The sequence below is a fragment of the Arvicola amphibius genome, chromosome 7 (genome assembly GCF_903992535.2).
Source record: "Arvicola amphibius chromosome 7, mArvAmp1.2, whole genome shotgun sequence".
NCBI classification, from domain to species: Eukaryota; Metazoa; Chordata; class Mammalia; order Rodentia; family Cricetidae; genus Arvicola; species Arvicola amphibius.
The window spans coordinates 130,932,947-130,945,737 of record NC_052053.1 but is presented as its reverse complement, the minus strand read 5'-3'; the positions used below and the strand labels follow the sequence as shown (position 1 = coordinate 130,945,737).

The window sequence follows — 12,791 nt, the reverse complement described above, 5'->3', positions numbered from 1 at the left end:
CATGAGCACAATGGGGAAATTCTCAACTGATGAGTGTGCTTGCATATCTGAAAAATTGTAGGGAAAGCCGTCAGTTATGTTGGTTGGCACGTGTAACCAGGAAGGAGTCGGTCTTAGTTAACAGCAGTGCCTTCACTTTCTTCCGTGGCCGCCCTTCTATTCAGGATATCTATATTTCATGCTTTTTGAAGGGGGTTCCTTTAGCCTACACTGAGCTTTGGGCATTCACTATTGCGTATTGTGGGCCTTTCTTGCATCTGCACTTAAACAGATTGTCTCGTATGTCTTAAGGGAACAGTTAAAGGTGATTCAAGGGGTGCTAAGAATGGAAGCCAGCAGAGTACATGCCTGATACGTACAAAACCTCTGGCTTCTATCCCTAGCACAGCATAAACTGGGTGTGATGTCATGACTGCAATACTCACACTTGGAAGTTGGATGCAGAAGGATCAAAAGATCAAGATTATCTGTGGCTACCCAAAATTGGGGCCAACCTAGACTACCTGAGATCTTTTCCTTTAAAAGATTTAAAGGAAAGAGTTAACGATCCCTTTAAAAAGCTTTGGAAGGCGATTGGAGGGAGGGGGAAGAGGTAGAAAGAACACAATGAGAACGCCCAAGGTTAACTCACGACTTTTAGTTCATAAAACAAATATAACTTATGACCTTTGTTTGTTGGTCATGTCATCTTAACCTTTCTACATCAAATCTTTTAATGCCGCTTCTTTACTATTAAATTTCCCTGTTGAGGCTACACTTTCTCATTTAAAATCCTCTCTGCATTGACTCTTGAGGCTGCACTGCCTCTGCTTCCCCGGCCTGTGCACGTTGTCATCTAGTGCAGTACTCTCCTTTGTAAGCGCCACGTCAGCAAATCTGAGGTCAGTCATTTTATGTTATGAACACATCCCGGACAGTAGCTCCAGACAGTCACATGTCCAACCTCTATGAACTCAGCACTCATGGGCTTATTTCATCTCCCTGTGTTTCCTTGTGTGCTAAGTGACGAAGTACTTCTTTCATGTTGATTATGGTTGCCCTTCTAGGCAGCATATTTGGAGACCACCTAAGCATGCAGGCAGGTTCCACTCCTTTTCATCTTCAGTTCATCTTCATTAGAGAGGCAACATGGCAAACATAATTGATATCATACGCGCTAAATCTGGGCATTAGATTTGTCTGCATTTAATGAAATGGCTAATAGCAGCCTAGACCTGATAGAAATGTAATTTTCCAGTGATCTAGATGCAGAAAATTCTAAATTGGTTATGTACATAGAGATACAGACTCCTGTATTTTTGCCATGCTGTACTTGGTGCTGAACTGCAAGGGCATCTCAAAGTAAGATAGAGCTACAGACATTGTAGCCTTTCTGTCTGTTTTCTCTGGAGTCACAAGGCCAGGGGTTCATTCACTGAGCTACTTTAAGTCTCCATGGAAGTTCCACACAACACTTGCCCTTATTTGTCCCTGGCAGCGAGGAGTTGCCCCTGGAGATTTAGCGACAGATATATAATATTTGATGGTCAACTCATAGTGCCTGCCACCAATACATTTTCTTTGCCCTAGTTTGGTTTTCTATATATGACGCTGCCTCTGTCCTTCCCTTTAACATTGTATATAGGGACTTGAATTGATTTCTCTTCTTTTAACATTGACAACAACTTTGGCAGTGGTGGTGGCCTGGACCGCAATGGTGCTGAGAGTCTAGGATCTCATGTAGACCCTGATAGATTAGCAATGTCTGCCATTCCTGGGAAACACAATAAGGGGTGGTTAGGTATTTTATATTACAGATTTGGGTCCAAAGTCATCTTTTTACAGACAATGAGCATAGCACATAGTAGTTTTTGTGTGTGTGCGCGCGCGCGCGCGCGCACACACACACACACACACACGATGTTTCCTCAGTAGCAATTCCATGTTCCTATTTTAAAACAAGAATTCTAGCCCCAGAAAAAGAGCAGTGTTAATTATTGTCAGAAGGACACGTTCTTTTGGAGGCAGCTATTGTTCTTCTCTTCAAGTTGCCTCTTGTGTTCTATCTCTATCAGGCATCCTGCACTCTGCTCTTTTCGCCTGTGAAACCTGTCAGCAACTGCTTGCCTTTGGTTTCACCAGGGAGAGCATTGGGAAGCTCCATCCCCAAGTTTTTGGTTTTGTTTGGCAATGTATTATCATTTTAGATCAAGGAAAATGGAAGTTGACAGTATATTATCATTTTGGATCAAGGACTGTGGGGTGAAGGTAAATGTTCCCAGAGGGAAAAAAAAGGCTTTTCCTTCCTTCCTTCCTTCCTTCCTTCCTTCCTTCCTTCCTTCCTTCCTTTCTTTCTTTCTTTCTTTCTTTCTTTCTTTCTTTCTTTCTTTCTTTCTTTCTTTCTTTCTTTCTTTCATGTCACACTTAAAACAGAAGTTCCAAACTGGTAATGTAACTTGGAGAGAACGGTTTTGCCAGCCCTGGTTACAACTCATTCTCCCCCAATGATGCCTGCCTGAGCTGGGAAAGTCTAAACGTTAGCCTGCTAGCACATGTCTACCTGCAAAGGCTGGATTGCCAAAGGCCACATCTGAGTTCCACTATAAAGAAAAGCTAATTAGCCGAAATCTCTGCTTAGTTGGGCCTGCAGAGTGTCTTTTTAGGAACCTTCTATGTTTGTAGGATCTTGTTTTCTTGTGTAGTTCTTAGTGGCCTAGAGCAGTGGTTGCCAAATAGAAGAGAGTGGTTCTCAGGGATATTTTACTCTTCCCACCAAGACTAATTTGACATTGGCCGAAGACAGAATGTGGTTGTCACAACAAGGGGTGGCAGTACAGAAAGTCCATTTCAGAGTGCTTTATATCCCAAAGCTCATCACAACTCCCTCCCCCAAGGTTGAGAAACCTGAGTACAGCCCATTCATTCTGGAATTAATGCAACACATGAGGATTACCAATTGGAGTTATAAAAGCTTTGGAGTGACTCTGTTTCTTCTGCTAATAAACACTACAGTTGAAATATAAGGTGGAAGTTCACACAGGAGAGCTGTTAGGTACAGCTGCAGCTGTGCACTGTGTCACGAAGGGTTAGCATCTGTGTTGTCACCGCCAGGTGACATCCTGGCGTATTAGCACGCCTTTTAACTTATGACCGAGATGCTCTTTTCACCGAGATATTTTTAGCAGTCCTCAATAGTGGTGAACTTCCAAGAGATAAGCAAGCGGTGGTGGCACATGCCTTTAATGCCAGCACTCGGGAGGCAGAGGAGGCTGATCTCTGAGAGTTCAAAACCAGCCTCTTCTACAAGAGCAAGTTCCAGGACAGGCTCCAAAGCTACACAGAGAAACCCTGTCTTAAAAAACCAATAAAATAAAATAAAATCCAAATCTATATCTGGAAAATGCTGGGCGAGGGGAGGTTACATGCTAAAGGCTGTGTGTCACAGGCATGTAGCATAGAATCTTATGCCTAGCATGCAAGGGGGGTTCCAGGACAATTATTAGTTGCTCGTTGGATGCAGCAATTCGTTTTCCAGTCTGCTGTGATCTGCATCTCTCCGCATATGATTTCCATCAATGCTTCTCAGCCCTCATCACCCATTAGAACCACCTGGGGAGCCTTTACAACAACAGCTCTTGAGAAAGCCCCACCCCCTAGAAATTCCCATTTAATTGTTCTGGGACAGGACCTGGGCATAAGTATTTTTTTAAAGCTCTCTTGCTGACTCTAAAGCGCAGTCAAGGTTGAGAACCCCTGCTCTATATATCTTACATTATTTGCATGGGTAAGGGAGCTGATTTGTTTCTGTTGATTCATATTGAATACCGTGATGGATGCTGGGAGCTTTGTACTTGAGAGGTCAAGAGCAGGCACCTCCTGTTGGTCAGCTCTTTTCAGAGGGACATTTGTGTCTGTGGCTCCTACTCTGGTCTTTGGTACCCTTTCATTTCTTTGGAGTAGCTTGTGCAGTGTTACATGCTGGACTATATATGTAGGGGTTTTTAAATACCTCAGCAAGTGAGTTAGCAGTTCTAAGGGGGAATGGCTTCCTTTTGAATTAAAGAGACTTAATTTTATGAGTGTGTGATGTGTCTTTTGCCACAATGAAAAGAATTTTGAAAGCACAAAAAAGAGTAAGCCTTACAGAAAACAGGAGAATTTTGCTTCCCCTGCTCTCTGTTGTTAATTTTTCTTCAAGAATTTGTTTTCTAATCATCATGGCTAACAAGTTCCACTTTCAAGTCTCTCTCTCTCTCTGTGTGTGTGTGTGTGTGTGTGTGTGTGTGTGTGCGCGCGCGTGCGCGCTCACATGCATGCACACATATATGTAGTTTCACTTTCACAGAGAGATGTCCAAAGTGCCTGATTAGTCTGAGGTGACTGAAGTCCTATTTAGTGGGCTCTTGTTTGTTGTCTTCTGCTTTTAGACAGCTCAGGATAAAAAGGTATATAAACTTTCTGACGATGTCATGCAACTACACTTTCCATTGTAAATTGCAAAAAACGACATTTGCCCTAAAAGGTGGCCAACCATTTGGTAATTGCTGAACTCTGTTCACCAGCTTTAAAAGGAGCTGATATGGAAATGTGTTTGTGTGCCTTCGCCACGAACAACTGTCCATGGCCGTAGAGTTCACATCCCTCAAGTCCAAATTCATGATGCTAAAATCAGCCCTTTCTGTACCATGAGTCTTAGATGGAGTAACAGTTGGCAGTCTGTGATGCTGACATGACCATACCTTCCTTGATTCACCACCTCCCATTCTGCCAATGCCCAGGATTTCCAGGTCCTTTCCCGGCCCTCTTCTCCTGCATCAGTGTTTCTCAAGCAGAGCTCCAAGGGCAGAGCAGACTGGCGATAGAGAATTAGAAGCATGTACAAATTTTTACATTGCCATGGTATTCTTACGGTCCTCTGTTTTTTGTTTTTCTGAAAGTATTTGCATCTCAGCCTCCAAGGGTGTAGAAACAACCTGAACCGTCACTACAATCCAGTTGGGAGTCCTGTCCTGGTAGAGAGGTCGAATTCTTGCTCCTTCCCTAGTACTTTCCTTGGGACAGTTTTTCAAGGAGTCTTTGGACCTCCCAAACTCAAATCAAACTCCCTTTTTGGGCTCTTCTGACAATACAGTGTTTCCCCATTCATCACCCTTTTGGGAATTTGTGTGTGTGTGTGTCTGTCTGTCTCTGTCTATCTGTACATATGAGCATCTATGTGTGTTTGTGTGTGTGCACGTGCATGCATGTGTGTGTTATGAGCATCTATGTGTGTTTGTGTGTGTGCACGTGCATGCATGTGTGTGTCTGTACACGTAAGCATCTATGTGTGTCTTGTCTCCATGTGCATGTGTCTGTCTGTCTGTATGTGTGAGCATCTATGTGTGTGTGTATGTGTGTCTGTGTGTCTGGGTTGGTGGGTGTGTCTGTGTGTGCATACACAGCAATTTTTCTGGTGTCTGTCTGTCTGCCTGACTGTCTATCTGTACATGTGAGCATCTATGTGTATGTGTTTGTCTCTGTGTGTGTGCACGTTCATGCATGCATGTGTCTGTCTGTATGTATGCATAAGCATCTACATGTATGTCTTGTCTCCATGTGTGTGTGTCAGTTTGTCTATATGTATGTGTAAGCATCTATGTATATGTGTCTGTCTCTCTCTCTGTGTCTATCTGTCTGTCTGTACGTGTGAGCATCTATGTATGTGTCTGGATTGGTGGGTGTGTCTGTGTATGCATACACATCAGTTTTGCTGGTGACTGTCTGGTCCCCCTAGTGGGTACCACCTCCATGAAGCATGGCCTGTCTCTGAGTTCTCTTCCTGCTGCAGTCCCAGTGTTAGCATATGGTAGACACCTAACAGGTATTATTGGCTGATTGCTTGTCCCCATGGTCCCCCACCTCTAGCCTTGTGGGAATTTCTTTCCTTCTTTAATCTTTGCATTTTTGGTGCTGGTCCTGTATCACAAGTTTGACAGCATCTGACCACAGTGATGACAAGAGGAGAAGGGAACACCCTGGTGTGCCTTCCTAACTTTCACTTCCTCGTGGGCTCCTTGACCATCTCTCTATAGCTCTCTCCGTAGCCCCGTATTAAGTTAGCATCACTTTCTTGCTTTAGTTAAACAGTAAGATTTGTCCCCACCTCATTCAGAAACTACCAAAACTTTGCAGTTTAATATAATTTTAAAATAATGTTAAAGTATGAGAAATAGAAGTCACAGAAATATTCTTCAGCTTCCATTTATCAAATGATCTATAAGTTTAATCTGAAGGGCTTTGTTTGTTTGTTAAGGGGGTATTTAATGTTTTATTTTTCCCTTGGGTATTAAACCTAAAACCTGTATATGCTATGCTGAGCAAGTGCTTTATGACTGGGCAACATCCCTAGGATGTATACATACATGCCTACCTACCTGCACACACACACACACACGGGGGGGGGGGAAGGAAGGGAGGAAGGGAGGGAAGAGAGAGAGAGAGAGAGAGAGAGAGAGAGAGAGAGAGAGAGAGAGAGAGAGAGAGAGAGAGAGAGAGAGAGAGAGAGAGAAGAGAGAGAGAAAGGGAAGGGGGCATCTCATCAAGTTGCCCAGTCTGGCTTTGAACTCACTTTGTAGTCAGGTTGGTCTTAAACTTGAAATCACTGTACCTCCGCCTCCCAGGCAGCTGGGATTGCAAACCACCCCACCAGACCAGCTCTCTTGTCTGTTCTCTAGGACAGCTGGTTAGTTCTTATCCGGCAAGATGATGAGGAGCAACAGAAAGCCTTTGAAATTCCTTCTTCCCAGATCTCTGCTATGAGTTGATACCATCTTAACATTAAAGTTTAAAGGAAATCTTGAAGCAAGAGCCCTTAATCATCTCAGCACAGATGCTAGAAGGAAATTTGAAATTTAGATTAGATACTGAATCTAGCATTGGAAGAAATTTTGTGATCGCCGTCCCCATCACACCGACAGGTTTGTGCCATGACTTTCTCTGGTCTGCTCTGACTATGTTTCTCCTGTGTGTATGGTTCAGATGGAGCATCGACACCGGAAGAAAGACACCCCCGTGCAGGCCAGCAGTCACCACCTCTTTGTCCAGATGAAGAGTCTCATGTGCTCCAACCTGGGAGAGGAGCTGGAGGTCATCTTCTCGCTCTTTGACAGTAAAGAGAATCGCCCAATCAGGTAACGGCACACTGACACCAGACTTGAATTTCTTGATGTAACCCTGATGGATGTTTACAGTTGACATGCTTTTGGATACAGTTTTCGTATACCCAGCTGCCAATATGGTTGGATGGGTTTGAGATTTCCCAGGAAGTCAAAACGCCTACAGAACCTTAAGTGGGCTTAAATGAAAGATGGCCACCTCTGTACCAAGCCTATCTTTGTTTTACTTACTTTGTGTTGATAATGTCAAGAAGATAAAATTTCTCTGTAGTATAATGTTTACTTATCGAAGTCAGCACATCTCATCTTTCAGTTTGTTAGTAAATAGTAACATTGATCTTCCTGTGTCTGGTTGATGATGTCAAGAAAGAACCTGCAGGATTACAGATGCGCCCGCTGAAGTATCAGAGCCCTGACACAGGACCAAGTTTGTGCTCGTTTCTCATTCTCAGGGCTCTGCCCCTTCCCTTGTATTCTTTCCATAGAAAGCTTTTCATTATATGTCTGGGTTTTCTGTGGTGAGAGGACTCAAATCCCAGGCCTTGTGCATGCTAAGGGAGTCCCCATGACTGACTGATATCCCTTTTTAATGTTTACTAAAAGACTTGGAGTAGATATTATGTTTGTGTACCTGACCAAAGGCTTGAACTCTTGCTGAGCTTTTATGAGAACTATATTTATTTTGAATTGAAGCAAAAAGCACTTTGCTTTCAATTAAAAATTCACATTTAAATTATGAACTAAGATAAAATTACTTGCATCACACAGAGATCTATTTGTACAATGCTTTTAAAGTACTTATTAAAATAAATACCAAGAATCTTTAGCACTTCTGAGACACACATATTGATTCATAAACACAAAGTAATCTAGGAGTATTTCTCTCCTTTCCAAGGAAATACAAGGAAAGTTCATTTTTAATGAATTTGTAAGCATAAACATGATGGGTAACTTATGAATTAGTTTTTATGTACCGATAAGTGTAACTTTTATTTCTTGCTAGTAGACCATGCCTATAGTGTGGAAGGTGATGTTTCTGTGAAGTAAGGCTAGAATTTATGAAGTGTGGAAGCAACGATGATGATAATACCCTTTCCGGGTCAACTTGAAACAGGTGGAGAACATGAATCCATGTCCTCTATACCTTTTAATTCGTGAACAAGTTCTCAAAGAGAAGACGGCTCGAAACCTGGCCCATTTTAGCCCTGCACTTAAGTACGAATGATTACTAAAGACAACGCCCTGCTTTCCTTTCTTTTTTATTTTTAACTTTCAGAGACCAGTAGCCTTGGCTACTCTAGAACTCACTAGACCAGGCTGCCCTTGAACTCACAGAGATATGCCTGAATCTGCTTCTTAAAGGCCTGGTGCTGTGGGACAATGGTCTTTTATCCTGTCACTTGTATTATTTTTAATAAAACGCTGATTGGCCAATAGCCAGACAGGAAGTATAGGTGGAGAACAGGAGAATTTGGAAAGAGGAAAGAGTCAGTCTGCAGCTGTCATCCAGGTAAAGAGGAAGCAAGATGTGACTGCCTTGCCCAAAAAGGTACCAAGCCACATGGCGAACAGAGACAAGAATTATGGGCGAATATAAGTTATAAGAGTTAATAAGAAGCCTGAGCTAATAGGCCAATCAGTTTATAATTAATGTAGACCTCTGTGTGTTTCTTTGGGACTGAACGGCTACAGGACTGGGCGGGACAGAAACCTCAGTCAACAGCCTGTGCCACCACACCTGGCTCAACACCTGCTTTTATATCGAAATATTTATCATTTACCTATAGTTTTATAAAATCCTGAAAATGTTGAATATATAATATACTCTCATTTATATTTTTAACAAGCAGTAGAGAATGTGAAGGGAGAACTCTTCTGCTTGTCTCTATTAAGCTAAAGACCTGAGAAATAAATTTCTATTTTTCCCACAAATATTACTGTTGAGTTCACATAATATTTCATTTTTTTAATACTAGGATTGGTAGAGTGTTAGTGGATATAAAATTCTCTATATAATTAACAATAAACATAATCAGCATAATGCCATTATATTTTTATATTTATCATACTGTAAAGACATTCATAATAATTTGTAATATTAATATCATTGAAATAATACTGAGTCAAATTTCTGAGTTTACGTTGTCAAAAACATTTCCAGGTTTCCTTAAGCAGACCGTTCAGGTGTGCACACTGAGCAAGCCCTTGTTGTACTCTGTTCACTTGGTGAACTTAGGTAAATAACCTACCTTTAGGATTCCCCTACAGTGAAATTCTGGATTCCAGTTTAGGGTAGAAGGGGTCTTCTTCCTGAGCTATGGGGTTTGCCTGAACTCTTCCAGCCCACATTCCCCAACTCCCACATTTTGGTGATCATCCCAGGAAGAATCGAGTGTGAATGTCTCCCTTCTCTGCTTCCTGCCTGGGCCACATGGATCTTGCATCTCTCTAGTTTATCTACATTTCTGAGGCTTACACAGGCAGCACAGTTAGGAATGGGGGTCAAACAGCCAGCAACGCAGAGCCATATGTCCCCTCCTGAAGACAAGCCACATACAGGCATCTTAAGCCTGGCCTTAACCACCGTGATCTCTTGCCTTGGGTCTTCCCTTGGTCTCAGAACTCTTAATAGTTCTTGCTTCCTTCCTACTGTCATTACACTGTCTCAGAAGAAAGAACTGCAGAAGGAACCTACGCTTTTAGGGTTTTGTTTCTGTCGCTGTGATAAACAACATGGCCAAGGCAACTGCTATGGGGTTCTTTGGCTTAGAGATTACAGTCCGTCATCAAAGAGAGCCGAAGCAGGGGTTCAAACAGGAACCTGGTGGCAGGAACTGAAGCAGAGACCAGTTGCTTACTGGCTTGCTTTCCTCCGTCTTGTTCACCTGCCTAGGGATAGCACAATCCATTACAGGCTTCTACATCACAGGCCTTCTACATCAGTTAGCCATTAAGAAAATGCCCTCGAGACTTGTCCACGGGCCAGTCTGATGGAGATAGTTCCTCAGCTGAGCTTTCCCAGGTGACTCTAGTTTGTGTCGTTAGCAGAAACAGCCAGCATAATTGCACATGGCATTTGAATGTCATCACTGAAACCAGTGCAACTAGCATGGGGCTCCCAGAGTCATCTGTGCTGCAGAAAGCAGTTTCTGAAGTTGAACCCTTTCATAGGAGCCTTTCAAACCATTGTTCTATTTGTTTATTCATGGAGCATGCTGTGGCACCTGGGCAGTCAGAAAACAGCTTCCGGAGTCTAGCCTCTCCTTCCATTCTCCGCTTGCACCATGTGAGTCCCTGGAAGAGACTCAGATTTTTGAGCTTAGCAGTGAGTTTCCTACTGAGCTCTCAGCCAGACCAAAGAATTTGTTGTTGTATATGTTTCTGCATGATGTGTGGGGGTTGTGCTTATGTCATGACACACACGTGTAAGTCAGAGGACATCTTTGTGGAATTAACTGTCTCCTATAGTAGTTCTTTTTCGTCGAGACAACAAGTCTGCAAATAACAGCACAGGAACTTATTAATTATGAAAGCATGGCCTTTGGTTTAGGCTTGTTCTCAGCTAGCTCTTATAACTTAAATTAACCCATTTATATTAATCCACACTCTGCCAGGTGGTGTTAACCTATCTCCACACTGCCCCTTCTGCGTCCTCCTTCTCTAGCCAGTGATTCATCCTTTCTTCTCAGAGCACTCGCTCTCTCTGCCCAGAAGTCCTGCCTATACCTCCTGCCTAACTGTTGGCTGTGCTCGGCTTTTTCTTACACCCATCACAGCAACACACCTTCACCCAGTGTACAAATATCCCACCACATCCTTCCACCTTTCATGCCGTCCACGGTCACACTCGGGTCCACCAAGTTTGTGCAGCAAGTGCTCTCACCAGTCCTTCTCAGGGTCCCCTAAGGAAGGGGAAGTAGTATCAGCTGCTAATCCCTGCCAGGGACCAAACACTCGGATTCTATCCTCAAAGATATCCAGTATGAAGGGGTCCAACATGTGATATCCCCTTCCTTGTTCATTGAGCATTGTGACGTGTGTAACAGCTCCCGAGTACCAGCGAAGTCAGATGATTTTAAGTGTCCCAAAGTCATCATTTGACTGCAGATTTGTTTGCAAAATCTGGTTTTTGGTTTTTAAGCAGTTGTTGAATCTGCCTGAAGATTGCCCAGATTAGGCCTCTGATCATGTGATGGACCCTCCTTCCTGTAAACTCCAGGAAGGATGCAGGCATGTTCCGACAGCATCTGGCTAGCACATGCCTACATCACACCTCTTCATTCCAGTTTACATGGATAGCAACACCAGTCCACAGAACCTAGTGAGCACTGGAAATTACAGACTAGTGTTCATTCAAGGCCAATGCAACCTTCATGCAGCTTCTTTCTATGAGTGATAATTATTTGTTTAAAAAAATAGATTGGCCAAATCATTTCACATATAATATCACAAGATATTTTTAGAGAGCATTTGTATGGCTGGAAGTTTGATATCTGCGTTCCACAAGGTATAGCTGGGGAAGGCAAGAAGGGAGTCTGCCATCTGCATGTTTGGTACCTTATTTTGTCATATTCGTGTGGCAAACACATATACAATGCTTTTCATATGCCCAACACTGGTCTAAATTCATTTAAAAATATTTCCTGACTTATCTCTTGACCACCCTATGAGAAATATACTACAAATATTCCCTTATTTGAGGATGATGCAGCCTACAGTCCTTGACCAAGTCAAGTGAAGCTAGTACTTTAACAGGGTAGGCTGTATAGGAATCAGTATTTTCCATCTCTACCCCAAACTCGTGTCTGCACAACTATATTTGTAATATTCATAATGTGCTATGTTCCTCCCCAGCCGATTTTTCTTGCCATTGAACGGTGAGGGGTCCGTGTAGGGCTCATTCTTTTTAGACCTTGAATGGTAGAAGCGTGAGCTTATGAAGCCTGGGCAGGAAGGATCCAGGAGTGACGAAGAGGACACACAGTGGGAGAAGGGAAATCACTGATGTCTCTAGGCCCCTTGGGAGACGGCATCAGGAACCAGACTTGAGTTTGCGGATGGGAGATTAGCCCCAAGAAGGGAAGAACAGAGGGTGTGGATGGGAACTATGTGAGCCTTAGGAGTAGGCATAGGACTTGTAATTGTTTACAGAGAGGGAACGGCAGTACATGCCACAGGGTCTCCTTTAACTGGCACTTAAGAATTGGCTCTTGCACCACATGGAATCCCAAGAGTCATAGTGTGGTAATTTGCATAGGCCATGCGACTGTACATTAATGCCTCCCTTCCCTTCATACATGCTGTTTCGTCTGCATCAGTATGTAAATAATCCTGGCCGGTGAACTTGACATAGTTTAGTGGTTGACTCAACACTTTCGTTGTTTTGTTTACTGCTGTATTCTAAGCCTTCAATAATTAAGATCAGGATTTTGTCTTGGGACTAATTCATTCCTTTACTTTGGTCTCATCAGAGAATGTATTTAACAAGGCCCGAGTCCCACCAGTTGGTCCCTAGCTACTGAAGGCTGCTCATACAGACCAGCCGCTGGCATGGGCTATTAGCTGAGAATTTAACAGCAGGGTGTGCTTAATTCTAGTAATTGCATTGATGAAGTTTACTTTCTGCTGATTCCTTTTTCACATACTTTTCTGAAGTTA

General features: G+C 43.0%; 1 protein-coding gene across 2 annotated transcripts in view; it reads left to right on the top strand.

The window, feature by feature from the left end:
- Dock4 (dedicator of cytokinesis 4) overlaps positions 1-12,791 on the top strand; it is a 412,188-nt gene that overhangs the window by 208,261 nt on the left and 191,136 nt on the right. For both annotated transcript variants that reach the window (XM_038335987.1, XM_038335988.1), the window contains exon 8: positions 6,997-7,148. In XM_038335987.1, the coding sequence (XP_038191915.1) occupies positions 6,997-7,148 (152 nt within the window). The remainder of the gene's footprint in view (positions 1-6,996; positions 7,149-12,791) is intronic.